Consider the following 27,948-nt stretch of genomic DNA (forward strand, 5'->3'; position numbering starts at 1 on the left):
ATCTCTCTCTCTCTTCTTACTTTCTCTCTCTAAGTTCTTGATAATTCTCTCTGATATATCTGTATACATATTAACAGGTCTAACGGATTGAGTTTTGCATGGTTCCCTTGAAGCCTACCTTTACATACATGAAGATTAAAACTTGCAGACTCGCAAACCAGAAAAGAATAAGACTTCCAGAAATACTAATTAAAATTTAATAACTAACTTCAAATTATTACTAGACTAATTTTCCATAAGAAGATAAAAGACAAACACAGAAAATGGAGCTACAGAGTTCTGGAGTTGTTTCCTAAGGCGGGATGCGGGAGAGAGAGGAAAATGGGGGCGGAGAGAAGAAGAGAAGGGACAATATGGTGGGCCCTACCTCTATGATTTGCTTACTTGTCGGATAACTATAACTTCATCTATTTTTATGAAGGAAGAGACAAGGAAGAAAAGAGAGGGAATAGACAACGAAATTGCTGCCTACCCTAAAATCAACATGCCAGCGTCGACATGCTACTCAATCCATGTCCATGTCCTCCCGCGCCACCCATCCAAAACCACCCATACTCATTGGCCTTCAACCGTGCCCCGTCACAATTTTATTTAATTGCTCCATAATATTACGCACTAAATTCTATATTACTCTAATTTACAGGGTGGGGGATTTGAACTTCGGTGCAATACTATGGGGACTTTGCCTCGGCCAACTGCTCCAACCCACGTTTGCTATCGCTCTTTAGATAGCTGAATATTGGCTTAGCAGGTACTGGTATGAACTTGAAAACCCAACTAATTGGCCAAGATATGGCTGCAATCCCAATGCATGCACCCCATTGTCCCCAACTTAACCGCTCTGTGTTTGCAAACTTGTTCAGAAGTTCCACCATCACCACCTGAACTGCAATTGTTACAACGAGGATGCCCCAAAACAGCCTGTTCCCCTGACTCCCTTTGAAGATATTAATCCTCTCCATATCCCTTGAATTAAGCTCATTAAACACTTGGCAAAACACAAATACATTGAAGATCAATGTGTTGTTTACCGTCTCACTAACACCAAATATTGATCTGCCTTTGAACTGCAAGACCAAGAGCACAACTATCTGGAACAAAGCTTGGGGTAAAAGGTTCCTCCACATGATGTTGGTGATCACGGGATCCGTCTGACCCACGGGTGGCTTTTCCATGAGCTCTTTGGTGGGCTTATCGGTGGCGAGAGCCAGAGCCGCCATTGTGTCCATAATCAGATTCACCCACAGTAGCTGGACCGCTGTTAAAGGTACTTCGCCAGCCGAGGCAGCTGCCACAAAGTTGACCACAAGAGTTGCAACATTTATTGTGAGCTGGAATTGAACAAACTTTTGGATGTTGGCATAAACTCCTCTTCCCCACTTTAAAACAGTCACCAAAGTTGCAAAATTGTCATCTAAAATGACAATGTCTGAGCTCTCCTTGGCCACTTCCGTTCCCTGAATCCCCATCGAGAGTCCTATGTCCGCTTCTTTGAGTGCGGGTGCATCATTCGTGCCATCACCTGTCACAGCTACTACATTGCCTTTCTGTTTCAAGCATTGCACCATAAGAAGCTTATCAAATGGCGAAGACCTCGCCATCACGTGAATTCCATCAACTTTCTGCATTCTTTGCTCCGGCGTGAAGTTGCGAAATTCTATACCTTCTACCACTGCTTCCTTGGCTTCCTGGTCAGGCCGGAGTATCCCGCACTCGCTAGCTATTGCTTTAGCGGTGAAAACATTGTCACCGGTGATCATTTTCACCTGCACCCCAGCTAACTGGCAAGCTTCTACTGCTTCCCTCACTCCTGGCCTACATGGATCCTTTAGACCTACCAATCCTACGAGGATCAAGTTGCTTTCTTCGAGCTTTTCGTACTTTTCGTCATTAATGTGCTTATTCTGAACTTGTTTGTGTGCAAAAGCAATGCATCGGAGACTGCTTGCTGCCATGCCTTGAATAATCTTCTCAAACTTCAGCCTTTCATCATCATTCAGATCTTTCGTGACACCAGACGCATCGTAGTAACTCGAGCATATTTCTAGTATCATTTCTGCAGCTCCTTTCCAATGTACATGGGTAGTATTGTCGGCCTTCCTTCTCATCAAAACCCCACTTCGTTTCTTGTGCGAATTGAAGACTTCAACATGTTGAATGACACATTGCTTCTTCAATTTCTCCATGTCCATGTGCAGCTCTAGAGTAGCCCATGAAAGAATGGCTTTTTCAGTAGGACTGCCCGAAAACTCAAATCCCGATCCTGAACTAGGCCTATAAACACTACCAGTTGTGTTAAACGTTACTCCTTCTCGGATTAAATCGAGAAGGCAATCAGAAATTGATGAATAACCAGCATCATCTTCCACAGATTCCTGTCCAAGCCAAAACTTTGTAACCTTCATCTCGTTGAGCGTCAGTGTGCCCGTCTTGTCTGTACAAATTACGGTGGCACATCCCATAGTTTCGCAAGCAGAGAGCCTCCTTACCAATGCTTGGTCCGCCATCATCTTCTTCATCGAATAAGCGAGAGTCAGAGTGACAGCCAACGGGAAGCCTTCAGGAATTGCAATCACGACAATAATAACTGCAACTGCTACCATGTCCACCGCGGCATTCACCATATCATCAATCTTTGTCTTGTTGCCCTCAAACTTACCAAATTCACTGTTGTTCTTCGTGTTGCCTGTGAAGTAACGCGCTACCAAGACCACGAAAACTAGGAATGCAACACCCAAGCCAATCTTCGCCATCAGCGGGGTTAGTTTACTTAGCCGCGCTTGTAATGGTGTCTGCTGATCACTGGTGTCACGGCTAATCAAGCTCATCATTTCGCCCCACGTCGAGTTCATGCCAACTGAAGCCACAAGCAATTCACCATATCCATCGACCACCTTGGTTCCTGAAAACAAGAACGGATTCAGGCCGCCATTAACTTCCACATGCTCACTTTCCCCCGTCATGCTTGATTCGTCCACGCTCAACGAATGTCCACGCAAGAACAATCCATCAGCAGGAACTTGATCTCCAATTTTCAAGAACACAACATCTCCAACAACAATACCAAGGTTCGAAATCTGTCGCCGCCTACCTCCTCTCACAACATCAATTGGAATGTCCTCACTTGCTTTGGACAACTTCCGGAACTGCTTGCTCTGCCTGTAGTCACTAAGGGCGGATACAACCACGATAAGAAAAACCGCGACAAAGATGCTTCCTCCGTCATACCATCCTTCTTTTAGTCCATGCTGCTTTATGCCGAATCCAAGTGAGAGCGCGGCGCAGCCTAAGAGGATGACAATGGTAAGATCCTTAGAAGCTTGCCACATAAAATGGAAGAGGCTTTTTGAAGGCGGCTTCTTGTACGTGTTTGAACCGAATGCTTCAAGCCGGCGAGCAATATTGTCACCATCATCGTCGATGCCACGCTCAGTGTCGGTTTGGAGAGCCGATACAACGCCATCAATGCCTTCGAGCTCTTGAAGAAGGTGTAGGTTTTTCTCCTTCATGAGTTGAGTGAGGCATTTGTTATCAATTTTGAAGCCATTGTCGAGGTGACAAAGTTCCATTGTAAGCTAAAGGCAGAGTTTGAATGGTTGTGACAGAATCAGCTATCGAGAGTATTATGTACAGAATCTCAGAGTCATAGAACCACCTGATGTCTTCATCAGAACAGAAGAAAAGGAAAAATATCCATTGGAAGTTGCTGAGAAATTGCTTGAACTTAGCAGCTAGCGTTGGCGCTATTTCTGACCTTATCTGTAGGGTTGGTGATTGGCGCACAACCAACAAGTCATACCGCGACACACCCCACCTGCCTCGTCCAACATCTATGTAGAATCAACCTTGCTTTTCCAACCGTGCCATATGCTTTCTTGTTTCTTTCATTAGCTTTTTACAAGTTAGTGGAAGTTTCTTTTTGCTCCAAATGGTTAAATATAAATTTTACATCCGTCATCCGGGGTAGGCTTTAGCCAATCAAAGCTAGAAAATTGTCTTCTGAGTCAGACTCCCCACCGGCTGTTGTGCTTTCTTTTTATTTTATTTTTTATTTTTAGTTTAAGTATCAGTTAGAGATAATTAAGTTTATATTCCGCTAGGCATTAGTACTTAATTTTATTTTTTATTCTTAGCGTAAGAGTTAATTAGAGATTGTTAAAAAAGTGTCAGTTAGAGATAAATAAGTTTACATTCTGCTAGTGCTTTATTTTTAGTGTTGAGTGTCGTTAGAGAAATAAATTTATATTCTATTAGTCTTCATGCACATGCTAACACAGATGCAATGGGCTATGCCATCCAAACCAATTGAGGGAAGTCGCATCGGTCTCATCGCAAGCACCTACAATGTCATTATAGATATAAAATGTAGAAGAATATCGCTATGCGTCACGAATTAGATGTCAGACACAATTCAACTTTTTATTATTACGGGGGCTACTTGCCACTCAAACCAACTGAGAGAAGTCGCAACCGTCCCATCGCAAGCACCTACAATGTCATTATAGATGTAGAATGTAGAAGAATCTCGACATGCGTCACGAATTAGATGGCAGACACAATTTGGCATTTTTATTATTATAGGGGCTACTTGCCACCCAAACCAACTGAGGGAAGTCGCATTAGTCCCATCGCAATCACCTACAATGTGATTATAGATATAAAATGTAGAAGAATCTCGCAATACGTCATGTATTAGAAGGCAAATACAGTTCGGCGTTTTTATTATTACAGGAGCTTCTTGCCCCTAAATACTTTTTTGAATCACACATTATGCACGACTTACAAAAACTTTCTTCGTCACACATCTAGTATGCATTTGTATTTGCATATTTTTGTTAAAACGTTAAACCAAATGTATAGTAAGGTATTAAATTTTCTAATTTTGCATACATTATTTCTCTTTACGAACCGTACACATGAAAAGCCTTGTTTTTATCACACATGTCACGTTTGACTTGCATACTTTTTTTTTTTTTTTACACTTTTGTCCTTGAAAATGCTCTAGAACACATCCTATTTTTACCCTCGCTCAAACATTGATTTTGGCTTTTTTTTCCTATTACACATTGCATATGTTTTTATTTTTCACTAGCCTCTCCACATACGCTCACGTGCATATAAGAAGCTTTCTTTAATCACGGGCGTTCGCGCCTCTTAAAATATGTTTTGTTAGCGGTTTTCTTTTTCATAATATGTTATAAAAAGAAAAATATACATTGGAAGTTGCTAAGAAATTGCTAGAACTTGGCGCTAATATTGACAGTATCTATAAGGATGGTGATTGGTGCCCACTCAACTGAAATACTTATTTTACCATGTAAATTCAGTTGCTTTAATTGATTTCTGAATAATTTAAAAATGGATGTGTTAAATTGTGAATTTCGGTTTCAAAATCCGTAGCAGAGCGCAAGCATTTTTATCAGCTTTGTTTCTAAAGTACCCTTAAACTTTAACACACCACTCCCCTACACACCGAACGCCAAATCCCCATGCCTTGTCCAACGTCTATGGAGAATGAACCTTGCTTTTCCAACCTCCACCATGTCATGTTCTTCTTCCTTCCATTAGACTTCTACAAGTTATTGGAAGTGTCGCTTGGTCCATTTAGTGCTTAGAGATTTTGCATACAATCACCAACTCTGATTATTGTCTGTAAAAAGCTTAGTGTAGTTGTACATGTTGCATACAATCATCAGCTTTATATTTGCCTTCCTATCTATTGGTCTTTGAAAGACGCACAATTCAAACTACACGAGAATCGAAATTTTTTTTGTTCTAAAAAAGTATTAGAGTTGCAACTTAGTATTACGATCTAGTGACAGTTCTCTTCACTTGTAAATGAAAGGTCTTGAGTTCAATTCTCACCAAAGGCGAATATGAACCACATTATTAATAACCTATTGCGAGGCTTTGCCCACCCCCACTCCCTTAGTGTAAATAATATTGTTTGTTAATATATATATATATATATATAGAGAGAGAGAGAGAGAGAGAGAGAGAGAGAGAGAGAGTTTGTGAGGGTGAAAATAGAAATAACTAGAAATTTAGCCCGTGCGATGCCAACTTGATGTGTTAGAATGGGTAACTAAATGTGTTGTAACTATTGTGTGTAAATATGTACAAAGTATTTATACAAAACATGTACAAAGTATTTATAAAATGTACATAATATTTGTTGACAACTCTACATACATATAAATAGTTGTTAAAAATCTAGCTACTCCTATTTCATCGATGTACAAATTGATGCTAGCACGAAACTCATAAGAAAAAAATGGAGGGAAGGAAAGAGGAAGAGGGAGCTTTACAGGCACCAAGAAAAGCAGAGACAAAACTTAAATACCGATGTCAATCAATGAAAGCTAAATAATCCCCATCCTGAAGGTTTTATATAACAAAGCACCAAGAAAATTTCAACACTAACTGTTTTTTCATACAAAAAAAGAAACAATGAAATAAATTTCCACATTAGGCTTATTTCAGATATTTAACATCTTACTTTGAAATTTCTTCCACGGAATGAGACTACAGTGTTCATTGACGACCATTGTAAACATAAGGTGGACAACTCTTTGACCATGTCATTAGACAATTACAAAAGCTTACTTTCCATGAGTTTGTAACTTACAAAATTCCAAACTCAATGTATCATTTGTGTCCTCAGCTTTCATTGCATAATCACGTTTACAATTGAAACATTAACCAAATCCAAAAAAAACAAAAATGCGACTCTCTATGGCTTTCTTATAACACAAGAATATCTCTAATTAGAGCATGCCACACACCAACACATTGCAATTATATAAAGTATTTTTCTCAGTGGCAAGTATTATACTCTCCTTTGGCCAAGAGGATATGAAATTGGTTGAGTATATTGTTCTACCCAATTGGATCAATAAGCTTAAGTTTGCACTGTACAAAACCATAAGTACTCAAGACATGAAATCAAATCTTGCACTTTACAAATCACATATGGGCAAAATAATAGCTTTGAAGAAACTGAAAGAAGCAGAAGGCTTTAGAACACAAATATACTTGAGGTACCAAAATATGGTGCTGAGGAAGTGTTTTCTTCTTATTTTGAGGGAAGAAGAACGCAGCTCTGAATTTGGACCCATTTTCTTAACCCATGGTTCCTATAACCCATAAATAATTTTAGTGTCGTTCAAATAACAAATACCCCAGATGAATTGAAAAACTGCAGAGATTAGTTTCATGAATACATACTGAAGCCGAAAGCCATAGTTAATCTAAACAGAGGGTTTATTTAATCTAAAAAGAGGCAAAGACATACATACCAATCCTCCGAATGTTCTCTGCACAATGTTCTGCTTCAAGAATGTACGACGGCTTCCCCTGCAGTACAAACTCCCACCCAAAGCACATGCCACCATGCTCTTCCCTGAACAAACAAAATAAATTATACACAAGTAATGAGCAACTTTCTTTCGGCATCATAATTAATCTATAGTGTTGTTCAATAATATACTACCACCATTTTAACACAAGTATGATTCTAAATTACATCTGTTCTTATAAAAAAAAGTTTATATACATAAATTTCAATATGTCTGCTTACAATTTTTAAAGGGAATAGTGGTGATAAGATTAGGGATATGCTTTAGACATCAACGCCTTATGGATAGCCCTTCTCAATCCTTCAAGTGTAGTCTAGTCCTTCATATTAAGCATGGCCTAAATGCTGTAACAATCCAAGATAACTTGTATGGAAATGAATTGACAATGAAGGTGGGTTTTTGTCTTTTGGGTGATCTCATGATGCAAACGTATACTGGAGGATAGGTAGCTAAAGCTATTTATGCTTCGTTCACTTTTTAGTATCTATTTGTAAAGTGCGAAGTTCTTACCTCAAAGTTTGCCTTATATGTGACAGCTTTCTCCATGTATGCACCATTGAAAGTTGAACTACTGAAATCAGATTCCCTCATATCTGCTGATGTTAAATTGGCTCTTCTGCATCAGTCAGTTACATTGATGTGAAAATGCAGATACTAATGACAAAATTAGTCTTGTTCTTTTCAAATCAAATACATTAGCTTTAGCAGGTCGTTCATTATGGAGGGTAGCTGACAAATGCAACAAAGAAAAACTACAATTTGCGGAGAAAAAAATTTAATAAAAACCAAAATTTTGAGGAAAGAAAAATTGAAGTTTTTTTCTTATGTGAGGAACCATACCAGTAATTTATTCAATCAAGGGTTTTTCTTTGAGCTATACTCCCACTTTTCAACTGAGAATGAAATAACAAAGAAAACACACAAAATAAAAGGCCTAATTTCCAAATTATTTTTAAAAAAATTAAAAATTTAATTTGAATCAAACTGAAGAAAATAGGTCAAATTAAGTAAATCCCAGTAAGTGGAAAAGTATATGGTGAGTGATTATTTACCTTGAAAACTCACATAGTTTGGAATGGATCATCAACAATCTCTGGAGACTCCACTGGATCCACTATGATATCATCCTGCATGGTTCCACTACAAATGGTAATGCCATTACGAAATAACGCAATTTTCTTTGGATCAAGAACTTAAAACAAAAAGCAATTTCATATTGTTCAACAAAAGTCAGAAATCAATAATTCACACACATTCACAGATCTTCGTAACAATTGGACAACTACAATTTAAACTAAGCGCATAAAAAATTTCTTGGAATTCAATCGAAATCAGCAGAAGATAAAAATTACGCAAAAGAAATGCACAGTCCTGGCATTGGAATTGAAGTACCTGAAGTGGTGTAACTGGGCCCAGCGTCCACCATTTCAAAATCCCCAAATCGGCTTTGAACTACAAAACCCAAATAGAACAAAAACTAAGCAGAATGAGTAGGATTTAAAATGTAGAAAACACCAAATAAAAGAAGGTGGACCACCACTTGCGCAAAAACCATATTTGAGTGTTAACATCGAGCAGTAATAAACCCAACAAAGAAATCAGTCAGGTAAAACTAACACTCAATTCAAATTTTCAATTGATTGTTTAATTATGTAAATCTCACCTTCAATTGTTTTAAAATCACAAAAGTTGTTAACTATGTCATCTAATAATTTAAGAAAATTTAAAATGAACCCGATTCACTCCAAATGCTGATATTATATGTTCACATATATACTTATGTTGATGCACAAAATCAACGAGGACTTTGGTACAACAGAAAGTGTCAGGTTTGTGACCTTCGCTTGGTTGCTTCGATCACTAGTGAAGATAAGTACGTAAATGAATAGGGACAGGGAAGCAAACACAAGATGTACGTGGTTCACCCAGATCGGCTACGTCCATGGGGTAGAGGAGTTCTCATTAATTGTGAAGGGTTTACACAAATACATAGGTTCAAGCTCTCATTTTGTGAGTTCTAGTGAATAGTTTAGTACAAAATGACATTAGAGATTATTGTGGGAGAATGATCCCTATTTATAGAAGAGAGTTTCTAGTTTTGTTTTGACATTGACACGTGTCGTGTTGTGATTGGCTTCTGATATTGACACGTGTCGCGCTGTGATTGGCTTCTGATGTCGACACGTGTCGCATTGTGATTGGCCTCCTAGTGGAAGGGAAGCTCTTCTGGGTCCTTGACAGTATAACGTTGACCGGTGCTCAGTAGTTTCGGGATTGGTCAAGTATGGTACAAACAGTGCTCCCCTAAGTTCCCGAGTGAGGGAAGCTCCTCGGTTGGGGACTTGCAAGATCCAAGCCGCTGAGTAATCACGAAACTTCTAAGTACCGAGGTGTGGTATCATTTTCACTTGCCTTATCTGTTTCATATGTAGATGTGGCATCTTCTCTGGAAGTACTTTTCCTCCATCCAGGGATGGTATCTTTAACCGATGAAGATGCACAAGGTAATGTATCAATTTCACTTGAAGCTTACTTGTAGTTTCGGGCTTGGTCAAGTGCGATACAAACCTATAGTAGGAGTCCACCAAGTTGCCGAGCTAGGAGATCTGCCGAAAGAGGTGACAGACAAGGTAAGCAGTCAAACTTCCAAGCAAGCAACCCAGGATCGGAAGTTCGACTTCGGCTTCTGGTTGATTGTTCTCCTTCTCCTTGTCTCTCATTCAACTGCCAGGATAAGGAAAAGCAAATGGATAAGAGATGATATGAGATACTTTTGCTTTTGAAGAAGTAACTTTCCACAGGCTTATTCTTGAACTGTGCTGGAGGGTTTTCTGGTTCCCTCTAGAGTATAAGGCCGACTCAAGAATTTGAGGGTCAAAACAAGTTCATCAAATCTAGAGTACATTCGACCTTGATGATATGGGATACTTTTGCTGTTGACGGAATAGTGAATGTGGTATGGAAAGGTGTCGTGTTGTAGTGATCTGTTTCAGCTCACCGTTGAACCTTCTGCTTCAATCTTTTGCATGGCAAAAGTGGTGTGCAACCTTTGCATTTAAATGGTCATTCAGAACATTCCTTCATAGTGACTCATCCACGCTTGGCAGCTTCGGTGTAAAGAGCCAATATCTGATCAACTGTCATGAGGTATTTGCCGGTGGAATTCGTGACCTTGACAGCAGTTGAGGATGAGTACTCGAGAGCAATGCTAAATAAGCAACCAGGCAAAGGTTCCAGGCAGTCAGTTCCAGATTGGAGGTTTGATTTCAGGTTCCGACTGACTGCTCTCTTTCTCCTTATCCTGCAGGTGTGGACAAAGACAAAGACAAAGACAGGGAGAAAGCATGATATGGGATACTCTTGCTTTCGACCCTGATGATATGAGATACTCTTGTTCTTGGTGTGGCTTATTTGCTGAGGTATTATTGGGGGGAAATAAAGCTGAGTATTTCGAGAGGTTATGTTGAGGGTGCCTTCTCGAATGCGAAAAATGGTTGAGCATTTTTGCAGGTTTGTCTGTCCGTGGAGGAGGGAGGTCGACATATATAGGAATTTCCCAATAGCAAGTAGTAATGTTATTCCTTTACCCTTCTTGGTCACAGCAATGTAGTGGGAGCTGCCAACTTCACGTGGTTTAACTTTGTCATAGCACTTTGAAAAAGATGTATGTAGTATCTGGAAAGCTGATGTTGCGTGTGAAGATTACAGACAAACTTTATCTAAGGAAATCTGGCTCTCGAAGTTCTGAGAGCTGTGCCTCTTCGGTTTTCGAACAAGCAATCCTGTCGGGGATCTGGCTCTCGAGATTCGGAAAGCAGTGCCGCTTCGGCTTTTAAAAAAGTAATTATGTTGGGAGTCTTTTCTCGAATGTGAGTAAAGGTTGGACGTTCTTGCCAGTCTGTCTTGCCATAGAACACGGAGGTCGACACACATAGCGACTTTCCAGTTGTCAAGCAGTGGTGCTATTCCTTTACTCTTGTAGGTAATAGTAGGGTAGCTGGAACTTCGAAATTCTCGTGCCTAAACTTTGTCAGAGATCTTTGGCAAAGTTATATGTGGTACCTGAGGAATTGATGTTGCGTGTAGAGAGTGGTGATTGAACAGTAAGATTCACGTGCTTTCTACTTCACCAGAAATCTTCGACAGATTGCCCGTAATTTCCGCAAAGCTGAGTATGCATGTGACAAGTGCTGACGAGGCTGAAAAAGCAGGTGCTTCTTCGATTTCTGAGATCGGCCCTCGTGGTCTCTGAGCAGCCCAGCTTTTAAGAAAGCAAGTGCCTCTTCGATTTCTGAGATCGGCCCTCGTGGTCTCTGAGCAGCCTAGCTTTTGAGAAAGCAAATGCCTTTTCGATTTATGAAGCTCCGTCGAGTGCGGATTTTTATAGAGGCTGGTATTAAGTTCCACATCACATTTGAATCTCCACTAGTAGAAGCTCCCTTCTTGCACTTCTAAGATCTTGATTTGTCTGACCTCTTCCCTCTTCAACACCTTTGAAAATGTCTGGCCCCTCCGACCGTCGTTTTGACTTGAACCTTGGAGAAGAGACAGCCACGCCTTCTCCAGACAACATATGGCGCCCATCCTTCATATCCCCTACTGGTCCTCTTACCGTTGGGGATTCTGTGATGAAGAATGATATGACCGCTGCGGTGGTTGCCAGGAACCTTCTCACTCCCAAAGATAACAGACTACTTTCCAAACGGTCTGATGAGTTGGCTGTTAAGGATTCTCTGGCTCTTAGTGTTCAGTGTGCAGGTTCTGTGTCTAATATGGCCCAACACCTATTTGCTAGAATCCGCCAAGTTGAATCATTGGCTGCTGAAGTGATGAGTCTCAAACAGGAGATTAGAGGGCTCAAACATGAGAATAAACAGTTGCACCGGCTCGCACATGACTATGCTACAAACATGAAGATGAAGCTTGACCAGATGAAGGAATCTGATGGTCAGGTTTTACATGATCATCAGCGGTTTGTGGGTTTGTTCCAAAGGCATTTATTACCATCGTCTTCTGGGGCTGTACCGTGTAATGAAGCTCCAAATGATCAACCTCCGATGCCTCCTCCTTCTGGGGTTCTGTCCAGTACTGAGGCTCCGGATAACCACCCTCCGGTGCTTTCTCTTTCTGGGGCTCTACCGACTGCTGAGACTTCCCCTAAGCAACCTTTGTGAAGTCTCCCTCTTGTTTGTTTATTTTGACTCATGTATATGTACATATTTGTTTGGAAATATTAATAAATAAATTTTTCTTCATTTCAACGTATTGTGTTAAATACACCAAATCCTTCTTCAGAAAGTTCTCTGAATTTTTTCTTTTGTCGAAACTTGTATTGTTGAAGCTTTGTGAGTGAAGCATGTAGTTTGAGGTAGTATTCCCTTAGTTTCCCGAGTGAGGAAAACTTCTCGGTTGGAGACTTGAAAAATCCAAGTCACTGAGTGGTTGTGAGACTTCCGAGTATCAAGGTACAGTAGCATATGGTGGGAGTCCCCCAAGTCTTCAGGCGATGAGAGTTGCCGAATGAGGTGTCTTGCTTGCTACTAATTTGTCAAAGTAACGAAGCCTTGTTTTGATATCACACCTTCATATATGCCTTATCCAAAAATATTTCAAGCTGGTTTTAGTTTTGCGAGGGCCCAAAATTATTTGTGTAGCCCAAAATGGCAAGCCCAAAGGGAGTCAGAGTAGAGGGAGCGGTAGCTCTTCAATATAACACCATCATCTGTAGCTCAAATCGAAAAATTGTCTTCATGAAAATTGTTCCTTAGCGTGTGAACTACAACATACCCAAATTTGAGATCCATCGGAGTAGTACAACTCTAGACATTCATGTATGATGAGTAACTGTTCATGATTTTTCTGTTAACCCGTCAGACTTGTTGTGAGCTTCGAAACTCCATTTTCTCTTGTTCAGATCAACATACTTTCTTCATCGAAGTTGTTCCTCATCATCTCTTCCATAACATATCAAAAATTCAGAACAAACTAACGGTTGAATATTTCTAGATCTTCGAAACACCGCAGCAGCTTTGAAGCTTGCAGAAATCTGACCGTCATGTTTGGAGCTTCAACACTCTAACTTCCGTCGCTCAAATAGAAACATTTCCTTCGTGAAAGTTGTTCATCTGCTCAAGAACTATAAGATGTCCAAAATTCAGCTCCACTGGAATTAGCTTCGCACTATCTTGATGAAGAGTGTGTGAAGCTTTTATATGTTTTGGTGTTGAAATTTGGTATTGTAGGTGAAGTTTTGGTGACACCATAAATTGATTTTGCTTCACACTATCTTGATGAAGATAGTGCGAAGATTTTGAGATTGATATTTGTCCTCCATTGATGATGCTTTTGGTGGCACCATAAATTGATTTTGCTTCACACTATCTTGATGAAGATAGTGCGAAGCTTTTGAGATTGATATTTGTCCTCCATTGATGAAGCTTTTGGTGGCACCATAAATTGATTTTGCTTCACACTATCTTGATGAAGATAGTGCGAAGCTTTTGAGATTGATATTTGTCCTCCATTGATGAAGCTTTTGTTGGCACCATAAATTGATCTTGCTTCACACTGTCTTGATGAAGATAGTGCGAAGCTTTTGAGATTGATATTTGTCCTCCATTGATGAAGCTTTTGGTGGCACCATAAATTGATTTTGCTTCACACTATCTTGATGAAGATAGTGCGAAGCTTTTGAGATTGATATTTGTCCTCCATTGATGAAGCTTTTGTTGAATTTCCCAATTTCCAATTTTTTTTTTTTGGGAAAACTAGAAATTTGAAAATGTGGGAGAGACAACGTATACAAATTTTGCTTCCACACTGTTGAGCGAGAGATTGTGATGCAAGCCACATCTTGTAGTAGTCGAAGGTTTGAATGAACCATATAAATTGAATTTTCTTCGAACAGTCTTGATCAAGAGCGTGTGAAGCTTTCTATGAGTTGTAGTGTTTGCATTGTTACAGAGGAGAAATGTCTGAAGCATATGCAAGAGGGCTGAAGAGCTTGATCTTCGTATACCATGCACTGAAGCCATTGTTGGCTTGCAATAAGACTTTGTTGGTGACTATAGCTCTTGTTAGGCATAAGTGCTCCCCTAGTTGAGTTGTAAAGCTTGAGGGTTTTTGATTATTTGTGAATGCTAGGAGTTCACATGTACAAGTTGTACCACTCGTCTTCTGGTTAGTGGAATGAATGGTGGGTTGCTTTCATCACTTGGTTGGTGGTACGAATGTGAATTCCTTAATCACCTTTCATCACATTTCATCACCTGGTTGGTGACATGAAGGAGAGTACGTGTTGTACATTTCATCACCTGGTTGGTGGCATGAAGGAGAGTACGCGTTGTACATTTCATCACCTGGTTGGTGGCATGAAGATGAGTTCATTCTTCACCTGATTGGTGATAAGGGTGGCAAGTTTCCAAATAATATTAGAGTACGGGTTGTACATTTCATCACCTAGTTGGTGGCACGAAGGTGAGTTCCTTCATCACCTAGTTGGTGAGAATAAGGGCAATGTGTCGAGGCACATTGTGGCAAATGTCGAATGACACAAAGTGTGTTGAACCCTTTCGAAGCACAGTTGGCTTATGTATGGATGTGTTGGAATGTATGATGTTTATGTATGAATGTGTTGGAATGTATGATGTTTATGTATGAATGTGTTGGAATGTATGATGTAGATCCTTTGTATAGTCTTGTTGACACATACTTAGATTTTGTTTTGTATTGGAAACATTTGCGTTGAAGCTTCAACACTTGAGTGTTTCATTGATCAGAATGTAAAAGAGTTTAGGGCCGAGTTGGCTAAATCACATCTTTATTGAATTCAAACCAAATGGTCTTTGTTACATAGGATGCCGAACGGCTGTAGCTTAACACTTGTACAATGTGAGTCTATTTGTAATACTTCAAGTGGTCAGCATTCCATGGATGGCCAAGGGTCTTGCCGTCGGAGCTTCTGAGCTTGTAGGAGCCAGGGCGGCTGATGCCGATGACCTCGAATGGTCCATCCCAGTTAGGACTGAGTGTTCCTTCACTCGGGACTCTATCATAGAGTAATCTTTTCTTCAGTACCCAGTCTCCCACTTTGAAAGAGCGAGGTTTGACCCTTGAGTCATAGTAGTTGGAAATGCGCTGCTTGTAGGCGACATTCCTCAGGTGAGCCTGATTTCTGTGTTCCTCGACTAGATCCAGGTTGAGGGTGAGTTGTTTGTCGTTCTCACTCTGCATGTAGTTTTGGATTTGGTATGTTGCTTGCTCAAGCTCAACCGGGACAACTGCTTCTGTACCAAAAGCAAGTGAGAATGGAGTTTCTCCTGTGGAAGTTCGATATGAAGTGCGGTATGACCAAAGAACTTAGGGGACGAATTCTGGCCAACAACCTTTAGCTTTGTCCAAGCTAGTTTTCAGAGTGTGCTTGATTATTTTGTTAACGGCCTCGACTTGTCCATTAGACTGGGGATGGGTTGGAGAGGCAAAACATAAGTTGATGTTGAACTTATAGTAGAACATCCTGAACTTCTTGTTGTCGAACTGCCGCCCATTGTCCGTGACTATCGCATTGGGAATGCCGAATCTGCATAGAATGTTCTTCCATACGAAGTCTTCTATTTTTGCCTCAGTAATGGTTGCCAAGGGTTCTACTTCAGCCCACTTTGTGAAGTAGTCAACTGCAACGATTGCATAGCGGACCTTGCCCTTCCCTGCAGGCATTGGGCTGATCAAATCAAGTCCCCATTGGGCGAAGGGCCAAGGGCTGATCATAGGAGTGAGTGGCTCGGGAGGGTAGTGAGGGATAGTTGCGTAGCGTTGACACTTATCACACGAGCGAGATATTCTAATGGCATCTTGGTGGTAGGGGTGGGCGCGGTGCGGTTTGGTGCGGTTTCGAATGAAACCACAACCGAAACCGAAACATTTTGCGGTGCGGTGCGGTGCGGTTTTGAAGCCAAAACCGAAATGAAACCAAACTGTTCGGTTCGGTGCGGTGCGGTTTCAAACGGTTTCGGTTTGGTTTTTTAGCAAAAAAATGTACAATTTAAAATATACACCTATTTATGCATAAGACGGTCTTATTTTTCTCGTATATTAATTAATAAATATGCAGTAAAATTGTAGCAAAACTGCATAAAAAACAGCAGCAAAAACTGCACAAAACTGCACCAAAAAATAATGCAGCAAAACTGCATAAAAAAACAGCACCAAAACAGCCCCAAAACTGCACCAAAAAACTGCACAAAACAGAACCAAAAATCTGCACCAAAAGTGCAGCTAACTTGTACCAAACTTGTACCAAAACTGTAACAAATGACAATTACTAAAATTGAGACAACATCCAATGCATTAAAGGATTTAAACTTTAAATCCTTATGCATGACATCTACTAAAATTGAACTTGATCACCAATCACAAAACCAAACCGTTTGGTGCGGTTTGATTCGATTCGTGTTTCGGTTTCGGTTTTCGGTTCCAAGTGCCCACCCCTACTTGGTGGAGTGTTGGCCAATAGTATCCTTGGCGAAAAGTCTTGTGTGCTAGGGATCGAGACCCAGCATGATCTCCACAGACTCCTTCATGTATTTCCCAAAGGACACTTTCCGCCTCAACAGGTGTAAGGCATCTTAGGTATGGCAGGGTGAAACCGCACTTGTAGAGTTGGTCATTAATGATCAGGTAGCGGGCAGACTTGTATCGAATCTGCTTAGCTTGGACTTTGTCAATTGGGAGGGTGCCATGAGCAAGGAATTTATAAATTGGGGTGATCCAACTATCTTCTTGTTGTAAATTGCACACCTCAGCGACCATGGTGCTTGGTGCTGCCAACAATTCGACATGAATTTTTCTCCCAATCTTGTCTTCCACTGCCAAGGCGAGGCGAGCCAAAGCATCTGCATGACTGTTTGCTGCTCGAGGAACTTGGGTGATCTGGTAGTGGAAGTGCTTGAGCAAAAGTCGTGTTTGCGCAAGATATGCTGCCATAGAGCTATCCTTAGCATCAAAGTTGTTCGTGACTTGGTTGACCACTAATTGGGAGTCACTGAAGATATCAATTCGTTTAACCCCGAGGTGTTTGGCCAAACGTAAGCCTGCTAGAAGGGCTTCGTATTCGGCCTCGTTGTTCGATGCCTTGAATTTGAAACGAATAGTGTATTCCATCGTCACTTTGTCGGGGGTAGTGAAGACTAATCCTGCTCCGCAGCCCTGTTAGTTGGATGAGCCATCAACATACAGACTCCATGCTGGGGTTGTTGATTCTATCTTCTGAGCTTCCGATGGTAATGAAGCTACTGCTTCAGGTGTAGAAGCAATGTCAACAGGATATGTGAAGTCGGCTATGAAATCTGCTACAGCCTGACCTTTTTCGGCTGGTTTTGGTTGGTAGGAGATGTCAAACTCACCCAATGCTATCGCCCATTTGATCATTCGCCCAGACGTGTCAGGACTCTGGAGTATCTGTCGAATAGGGTGATTGGTAAGCACGATGATGGCGTGTGCTTGGAAATAAGGGCAAAGTTTTCGAGCAGACATGACCAATGCTAGAGCTAATTTCTCAATGTTGGAGTATCGTGTCTCCGCATCTTGTAGGGCCTTGCTAGCGTAGTAGACGGGCCTTTCGACACCACTGTCCTTTCGAATAAGAACAGAACTGACTGCTGAAGCCGAAACCGATAGATAGATAATGAGAGTGTCACCAATTTTTGGTTTGGAGAGCAGAGGGGATTTACTCATGTACTCTTTGAGGTTCCTGAATGCCTTGGCACATTCCTCCGTCCATGTAATGTACTTCTTATTTCCCTTGAGTGCTTTAAAGAAAGGAGCACATCTATCTGTGGCCGTAGAGATGAATCTGGTTAAGGCTGCCACCTTGCCAGTAAGGCTTTGGATGTCTTTTGAAGTTACTGGCTCTTTCATGTCGAGGATTGCTTTGATATTTTCGGGGTTAGCTTCAATGCCTCGTTGGCTGATCATGAAGCCTAAGAATTTGCCAGAGCCCACGCTAAAGGCACATTTGTTGGGGTTCAACCTCATTCGATACCTCTTTAGAATGGTGAAAGTTTCAGATAGGTTGGTGATGTGTTGGTCAACATGTTTGCTCTTGACTAGCATATCATCAACGTAAACTTCCATGCTCTTCCCAATCTGTTCGGCGAACATTGAATTGACCAGTCTCTGATGAGTTGCTCCTGCATTCTTTAGGCCGAAAGGCATGACTTTATAGCAATATAGTCCCTTGTCAGTAGTGAAGGCCGTGTGTTCTTGGTCTGAGGGGTTCATGAGGATTTGGTTATATCCTGAATAAGCGTCCATGAAGCTCAAGAGCTCACACCCTGCCGTAGAGTTTATAAGTCTATCAATGAGAGGAAGAGGGAAACTATCCTTCGGGCATCCTTTGTTTAGGTCGGTGTAGTCGACACACATTCTCCACAAGACCTTTTGAAGCAGGAGACTTTCCTTGGTCGGATTTTTCTTAACAAGGACAACATTTGCTACCCATGTTGGGTAATTAACTTCACGGACGAAGCCTATGTCCTTGAGTTTTTCGACTTCTGCTTTCATCGCCTCATATCGTTCAACATCATAAGATCTTCGCTTCTGTTTTACTGGTTTGGTCTTGGGATCAATACTCAAGTGGTGACAAATGATATCGGGAGAGATGCCCGGCATATCTTTATATAACCAAGCGAAGACCTCGACGTTCTCTTGTAAAAATGAGATCAGCGACAACCGAAGGGGTGGTGACAAAGTTGTGCCAATCTTCACCATGCGATCTAGATGGTCTTTGGAGATAGAGACATTCTCTAACTCTTCAGCGGGTTGTGCTTGTTGGGTGAATGAGTCATCTCGAGGGTCGTCGGGTTGACTGTTGCTATCATGAAAATCCGAGTTGGCTTCATCTTGACTGGTATTTACTACCTGGTTATGTACAGAGAAGGTCTCCTTGGGGAAATGCAGGTGTTGTTGCTTAACTGAAGTGTTGTAACATGATCGAGCACTAAGTTGATCTCCCCTGATGTATCCATTTCCGAAAGGGGTTGGAAACTTCATCAACAACATATGTGTGGATACCATGGCCTTGAGATCATTGATGCCTGTGCGCCCAAAGATGACATTGTATGCCGTCGGGCAATTGACCACTAGGAAGTTAGTGGTAATAGTAGCTGTGTAGGGTCATGTACCAATGGTGAGGGGTAAGTGTATACTCCCTAAAGGTTGTACGATATCGCCAGAGAAGCTTATCAGAGGAGAAATCGAGCGATCGAGCAAGTGTTCAGCTACATTAAGTGCCTTGAAAGCTTCAGCAAACATGATATTGACTGAAGCGCCTGTGTCTATCAGGATTCGTTTCACATCAAAATTTGCTATGTGAGCCTCCACGATCAGCGGGTCGTTGTGAGGGTATATGATACCTCTTTCTTCCTCAGGGTAGAAACATATTGGATCCCAGTTAGGCTTTTGATACTTGTCTCCCCTGATGTCTTCCACGTGAAACACTTGATGGCCAAGTCTCAAAGTTCGTTCACTGTTTTTCATGGCCCTATTGGAAGATTCAGACATGGGTGTGCTGCCGCTTATGGAATATATCACATTCACCTGGCGTTGGTTACGGTTATCCCTTGGAGGGTGAAGGAGGAACTGATCAATTTTTCCGTCACGTGCCAAAGCTTCAATATGATCACGGAGGATGATGCACTTCTCGCCATCATGGCCATTATACTCGTGGTAGCAACAAAACACGCCCGTGTTCTTCGTGGACTTGTAATCTGGTTGTCTTGGCTTTGGCTTTGGTATCAGGTGAGCTATACTGGGGTAGATGGACGCGCATGTAGCGTTCAAAGGTGTGTATGTCTCATACCTCGGGGTAGGGCCTATCTTGGCACGTGATTGGTCCACTGCGTTGACTGCCTGGGGACGGGCGTTATTGTGACGATATCCTGAGTTATCGCGATAGTGCCCCTTATTCTTTTTATTAAAATGAGATTGGTGAGGATGGAAATCTTTCCTTTTGCCCTGGGATTGATATGTCTGCTGACTTGGCGAAGCATTAAATGAGGCAGGGGGTGTGCTGCTACCGTTTGGAAGGTTGAGGTCTTCTCATTTGGTTGGATCTGGCCTCCACTCCCTACTTGCTGATAAGGGGTGACTGTAGGGGGTTTCCCTTGATATGTCCTTGCCTCGGCGGAGGCATGGTTGTAAGCTTGTGTCATCACCTCATAGTAAGTCTTCCATGTGTTGGCGTTGATCATGTACTTGAAGAAACAGTCACGTAAGCCTGCCGTGAAGGCCTTAAGGGTGGTCTTGTCATCTGCCTCAGAGCAGCGAGAATACTCATGGCTGAAGTGGCCAGCATACTTTCGTAATGACTCGTCCGGCTTCTGGCGAATAGTGTACAAGTCATCTGTAGAATGCAAGCGATCAGTCTGGAAGATGTGTTGAGAGACAAACAGCTTCCTCAACTCTTCAAATGAGTCTATTGTCTCAGGTAGAAGACGGCAATACCAGTTTAAAGCTCCGCCAGAGAGGGTGGAGGGGAAGAGAAGGCACCGTTCTTCGTCGGTGTGTCTCCGGTATACCATGGTGGACTCAAAGAGGTTAAGGTGTTCAATCGGGTCTTCCCTTCCAGTATAGAGTTGTAAGTCAAGCTTCTGCTTTGTCTTCGCTTGGAGAGGGGTGTTGAAGATCCTTCTTGTGAGGGGGCCAGGCCTGGGTTGGTTCCAGTCAGGTATCTCGGCTTGATGTTCAGCCTTCAACTTGTTTACTTCATCCAGGAGCTGTAGGATAAGGGGGTCCTGAGTGGAGTCGTGCACCACTGAAGTTTTCTTCCGTAAGTCCCCATCGCCTCTTGTAAGTAGGAAAGTTTGATCAAGATAGTGTGATTTTTCCTTGGACTCATCACAATGACTCCTAGAGTAAGTATGTCGAAATATTTCCGAGTCCCCTGTACCTTCATGTTCTTCTGGGACTTGTTGCCCATTCCCTAGATTGGCTACTGGCCTGGGTCGTGGAAGAGGACCGAGTCTTTCAGAAACTCTTGGGTCATTGATCTTCGAGCTTATGTGGATAAGATTCTCTCGACGTTGCTTTAGGAAGTCTCGACAATCGCGATAGACGGCTTTTGATCCTTCCACTCCTTCTGTGAAGAGGTGCTTTCCTCTACTTTTTCTGCTTCGGGTTGAAGCAGATGGGTTGAAAGAAGTCTCATGTTGATTATGACCTCGATGTGTAGCTCGATCCCTATCAGGGATGTCCGTGTTGGATATCGGTGACCCTCCGTGTTGGGGGGCATTCAGATGATTGTTGACCTCAACAAGGGCAACGAGCTTATGTGTTTGAGCATGCCTAGCCTCGTGAAGCATCTCGAAAAGTTTTTCATATTGTTCTTGGAGGACCTCATTCTTCATCGCCATCTTGTTATTCTGAACCTCTAGCTCATCGACTTTAGCTTGAAGAGTAACTCTATTTCCTTCCTGCTTTCGTTGCTTCATACTAGGTCCAAGGGGGGTGTCATTCTGTGTGCTATGGCTTCTTTCGCTCCCCATGTCGGAGAGAGATGTTTGGCCAAAAGAGAGTGTACGAGCGGTGGAAACCAGCTTGACAAAGCTGAAGAGAGTGGGAATAAGTGTCGTTCCCACAGACGGCGCCAAATGTTGATGCACAAAATCAGCGAGGACTTTGGTACAACAGAAAGTGTCAGGTTTGTGACCTTCGCTTGGTTGCTTCGATCACTAGTGAAGATAAGTACGTAAATGAATAGGGACAGGGAAGCAAACACAAGATGTACGTGGTTCACCCAGATCGGCTACGTCCACGGGGTAGAGGAGTTCTCATTAATTGTGAATGGTTTACACAAATACATAGGTTCAAGCTCTCATTTTGTGAGTTCTAGTGAATAGTTTAGTACAAAATGACATTAGAGATTATTGTGGGAGAATGATCCCTATTTATAGAAGAGAGTTTCTAGTTTTGTTTTGACATTGACACGTGTCGTGTTGTGATTGGCTTCTGATATTGACACGTGTCGCGCTGTGATTGGCTTCTGATGTCGACACGTGTCGCATTGTGATTGGCCTCCTAGTGGAAGGGAAGCTATTCTGGGTCCTTGACGGTATAACGTTGACCGGTGCTCAGTAGTTTCGGGATTGGTCAAGTATGGTACAAACAACTTACAACAACAAAAAATTCTGTTTTGAGCCCCTAGGATCAAAAGAAAAACAAAAAACACTAATTCCAATGCCTAGATATATAAACATCGCATAAAACACTCATTTGCAAATGAGGGGCACACTCATATAAAGCTATATGTTTATATGGGTAGCAAATAAGCAGTACAGATGCAGACACATCTATAAAGCTAAATCAGATCGATTTCATAATCATATTTTGCTCAAGCTTTTATCAAGGGAGACATGCAAAATCATACAGAAACATCCATTAGTAAACTGGACAATTTCAATATATATGGAAGCATGCATGAAATCACAGAGAGAAAATAATAATACAACTTTACCTTTGAAGTGTTATTGCGTCAGGATTTGGGATGGAGATCCGACATGCACACATTTGGGATGAGAGAAATGGGGATTAAACCCAGAAGGCGGGATTTTCCGAAGAGCAAGGAAGAAGAAGAGGAGAAATAGGGGGGTGTTTAAATGGGGAGAAGAAGAGAAGCGAGCTTCCCTCCATAGTTGAGGTTCAAGCCCGTGGGAGAGGAGTTGTGTGAAGCCAAAAATATTCACAAGACGACACATGGATTTTTGACAAAAGAAGACAAAACTACCCTTGAGGCATACTGGGATTCCTACGCGCAAGCAGCGGGCAATTATCTCTCAACCAAGTCAAAAGTGCCCAAAATAGGTATCAACTTAAAACCTAATTTATTCATATATGTCCTATTTCATTATTTAGCTAATCAATTAGCTAAATACTATACTTATTCCATAATTCCTAAAACATTCCTTCTAAAATAATGATAAATAGCTAATTAATGGGTTAATTAGCTAATTATTCCCTTAATTAGCATTTAGACCATTCACTTTACCCTAACTCCCACAAAAAGGCCGGTTAACTTTCATCCCCAAAAGAAATCAGCCTTTCCTTCTACCTTTTTTCCTTTGTATGACAAATAATTAGCCAAGTTAATTAGGGAGTTATTGGCTAATTATTTTGTTACTCCTAATTAAACCTAAATTAAACCCAAAAAACCCTAGCCACCTCCTATCCCTATAAATATACTCTCATTCTCACCAAAAAGCCAATTCCAACACTTTGGCAAAAATCCCAAAATTCTTTAAACACTCTTTTTCTCTAAATTCTAACTTTGGCATCGGAGGTTCTTCGGCCAAAGCCCCCCCATTCATTGTGGGCGCGTGAGGCTCTTGGCCTTGACCTAAGGTGTTAATTGTTTTGTAGGTGCAATTTTGTCCAAGAAGAAGAAGGCGGAAATTTGCATCCACAAGTTGCAGAGAGAAACTCTGTTCAGCTAGTACTAATTCAATTTACAGAAAAGGGGATTAGGGTTTTTTGGAATCAGAAAGGGATAGACAGCCTATGTTGTGGTTCGTGTAAAATCGAGAGAGAGAACTGGAGTTCGTAGCAAATGGAGGACTATTGGAAGCAAATGAAAAGCTAAGCTTTGTGAGAGAAAGAAGTGGAAGCGGAAGGAAAATTCAAGATGCAGTGGAAGGGGAGCAATCGACGATGGTCGACACGTGGGCAGCATGGACAAATACGTAAATTCATTGTGCCAAGGACGGGGAACAGAGAAGAAAATAAGGGCATTTCTGTCATTTCACTATTTATAAACAGTGCAAACGGTGCCAAATAACAGCGTTTTAGTATGTGTATAATGTAATATATCCTATTTTGTCTTTTTACAAAATTAAAATTTATAAAAGTAAATAAATTTGTCAAGTATTCTGAACCACATTATTGATAACCTATTGTGAGGCTTTACCCATCCCCACCCCTTAGTGTAAATAATATTATTTGTTAAATATATAGATATATAGATATATATATATATATATATATATATATTGTTGTAGCCCATATTTAATTGAGGGGTGCGGCATAGAGAGAAAGAGAGTGAAGAATAGGCTTGAGGAATTGTGTGTTAATTCCCCAGTCATTGTGCCTTTATTAATAGTAATAAGGAGGAAAGAAACTTGCTCTCCAAGTAATACAAAGTCTATTAGGAAAGATCTTCTAGATCCCAAAGGATTCATAATCTATCTCTACTTAGGATTTACACAATCACAATATGTATTAGAACATATGTCACATCACTCCCCATTGAGTGTGCAAATACTCAAGTAGATGGTGCATCAGATCTTCAGGCAAATGTAGAAGCAGCTGATGAAATCATCTCGTCTAGTTGGCACAAATAACGAATGTGAGTCTTAAAAAAAATAGAAGAATGCATGGGTGGTAAAACTCACAAAACCTCGTTATAACAAAACCCAAGGTGGGACAAAAATCCATAGTCAAAGGAGAAAGGTGAGAAGTTGCATTAAGTCAAAATTATACGTCTTCGGGATGCAAGTAGAACGTACACAAGAGTATGACTAACCCAAGATGGGTGCCTCATCAAAACCTAATCAGGTAGCAAAAGCTCAGTGGGAATAATGCTCCTAAGCGTAGGAAAAAAGAATACATTAAGGTCACGTGAGTATACTTCTGGATACTCTCTCTGAGTTTAACAGAACTTCCAAATGAGAACTATAAGCATTGTATATGAATAGTTAGGCATACCAATTCCTTGGACAAGCTTCTGGAAGGTAGACTTTGATAATGACGTCGTGCAAAGGTAGGCAAGGTTTATGCCTAGCAGTTTCTGACACGATCCGTTAACCTGACACGATACAACACGAAATTAACAGGTTTTCGGGTCGACACAATAACTAATCAAGTCGTTATCGGGTAACCTGATAACCACCTGTTAAGATAATGGGTTGGTCCGGGTGTACACGTGGGTAACACGATACACGATAAGCAAAATATTAATTTAATAATTTTATACCCCTAAAAAATAATATAATAATTATATTTATTATATTAATTTAATAATTTTATACCCCTAAAAATACTATAACAATTATATATATATATATATATATATATATATATATATATATTATATTATATTAAATTTAGAAAATTGATGATCATTGGATCGATTGAGATTTAATCTCAACCGTCCATTGTACATTAGGTTGGAGCCTAGATTATCCTTCTCTTTCATTCACTCTCGATCTCTCAAGACTTTCAACACTTTGCGCCGCTCTCCTTGAATTCGCTCATCTCTCTTGCATCCTCCTCCGTCCACTTTCTTGTACTCAACTCCGGTAGCTACAAGAAAACCACACACAGTCAAGCACACACTAAAGGTATGAATTTTGTAAAAGGTATAACATGCAAGCTTTGAGTTTCATTGGTAAGGTTTTAACTTTTGAGAAAGGCTTCACAGCCTTGAAAATAAAAACTCTTTCATTTTGCATATCCTTGCACATTTTATATTTTGTAGTAGACTAGTAGTGTATTGATACTTTTTTATTATGCTCTTGTTTTGGAGTGTAGATGTAGTACATAACGACAAATGTGTTTTAAATTTTTGAAGTAATATTTATGTGGCAATGTGGTATGTACAAATTTAAAAAAAAAAATCTTAATGGGTCAGGTCATTTTACTTGTTGGGTAAAGTGGCCCGGCCTGTTAAGGACCCGTTAAGGTAACGGGTGTGACACGGCACAACCCATTAAGATAACAGGTGTTACAGGAAAACGACACGAACACGACAGACACAACCCGTTTGCCAAGCCTAGCAAGGTTGTCTAGATCAGACTGTTTAACTTCAATCTTGTGATGCTTATGCTGATGTAGACAAAATATGCTTGGCATTGACTTATTGGATGTATCATGATCTGTTCAATACACACAGCGTTGTCTTCATGGATCGTTGTTGGGAGTTAACGATGGATGAAAATCACATAGAGTTCAAATGTGTTCACGTTATGAGATATAGTGAGTCTTGGAACAATTCAAAGGTTTCGCAACTAAAGGTCTATATCACGGACCTCTAAGATATTGCGGTGTTCCTTAACGGTAAAGACATAACCATTTGGGAACGTACCTTGTGTGGTTAGATAGATAATCTGATTTAACGAATCCCACAAGGTAGGCATCATTCTGAAGATCATGGGGATGTGATCTATTTTGAGATGCATAGGGATAGATAAGCCCAAATCCGTAGTAATGGAAAAACGTCTTTAACACCAATTTGGTGATGGCGTGTAGGTGCAGTGCTGTTTTATGCCATAAGATTATCAGCATATAAAATGTCTGATCTAGTCCATTTGAGCTAAGTACAATGAACGCCAATGGTACTTATATATGGTTGCCTCACGTTCCAATATGGAACCTTATGTTTCATACCCTTCGTAAAGTTCTCATTTACATATAGCGTACAAATGATCATGGTATAATCAGATGTAACACATTCTGGGTCTAGTTCGACTGGTGGACTAGAATACCATTAGAACTAGCTCGAAACTTCAAGTCGAGGTAATGTCGAGTTTCCCCTAGATCATTTATCTTAAAGTTCGACTTTAGGTGTGAGTCAGTTTTTTCAACTCTAGCAATTTTGGATATTGTACATGTAGGGCATATATCCTTAACTGATCAAATATTCACTTAGACGGGTATACCACATCCGCCCGGATAGTTCTGCATTAGTAAAATGAAGGCATCATCAAAACCGAGAGGGTGTTCTTGTGGTCCAGAACTATTTAAATCAATACATGTAAGTACTTTGGAAACTCCATGTAGGTTTCGTATCAGGATCCCAGATATACTACAACCACGTTAGTCATGCTGCAATCAATCACATGGTGTATGAGAGAAGCCTTGCGCCACAAGACATAATATTGCACTATTTCATTCATCTCATTTGTCATGGATTGATTCTTCTAGTTGACCAATCAGTTATACGTTGACAATAATCAACGGAATGTGGTTCGTTATCGTCGTTTTTCATTTATGTCTGTAGTTTCCATATAAATGAAACATCATCTATGATAATCTCATTCCAATTCCATATCTCATCCAAACTAGCATATAGGGTAATGAATATTCAACTTCAAAACCCAACCGACATGCAATATCCATCGAAAGTCTTTGATGTAAATTCTCCAACTTATCAAATCAAATAGATTTGATCAGATAATCAGGATGGTGAGCCTTGAGCTTGTTAATCTAAGCCACCAATGTGGAGAATGCAGCTTGCGGACAACAGCCACACGTGTGACCAACGTGTAAAAGCATCAACCAATACCATAAAATATCTAAATGGTCCACATGGTGGTTGAATCAATCCACCAATGTCCCCTTGAATCCTTTGTAGAAAAGATGGAAGGTGTTAAGGCATGATATGTTTCCAGGTATGATGTTTTTACTTCTGGTAAAAGGATGCTCAAAACTGCGCATCATGGATCATTCTAGATATCCCAAACATACATCTATAGTGAAAATTCCCTTGGAATCTTAGGCTTCTGGCCGGCCACATATTCGGCTTGAATGGGTGTAATCCACTCGT

General features: G+C 40.9%; 1 protein-coding gene and 1 long non-coding RNA gene across 3 annotated transcripts; both read right to left on the minus strand.

Moving 5' to 3' along the window:
- Positions 1 to 174: 174 nt before the first annotated feature.
- LOC103425404 (putative calcium-transporting ATPase 13, plasma membrane-type) lies at positions 175 to 3,986 on the minus strand. The gene has a single exon (XM_008363483.4). It carries the CDS (start codon positions 3,567 to 3,569, stop codon positions 672 to 674), a length of 2,898 nt encoding a protein of 965 aa, XP_008361705.2. The 5' UTR covers positions 3,570 to 3,986; the 3' UTR covers positions 175 to 671.
- Positions 3,987 to 6,854: 2,868 nt separating this feature from the next.
- LOC103431808 (uncharacterized) lies at positions 6,855 to 8,854 on the minus strand. Of its 2 annotated transcripts, XR_011576274.1 has the most exons (6): positions 8,751 to 8,854; positions 8,411 to 8,498; positions 8,199 to 8,251; positions 7,869 to 7,974; positions 7,299 to 7,402; positions 6,855 to 7,198 (listed from the first exon to the last, which is right to left on the minus strand). It is a non-coding gene; the product is annotated as an uncharacterized lncRNA (long non-coding RNA). The 2 variants fall into 2 exon arrangements; XR_011576273.1 differs by having other exon boundaries at positions 6,855 to 7,402.
- Between the last annotated feature and the right edge of the window lie 19,094 nt (positions 8,855 to 27,948).

Source organism: Malus domestica, chromosome 15, assembly GCF_042453785.1.
Source record: "Malus domestica chromosome 15, GDT2T_hap1".
Lineage (NCBI taxonomy): Eukaryota > Viridiplantae > Streptophyta > Magnoliopsida > Rosales > Rosaceae > Malus > Malus domestica.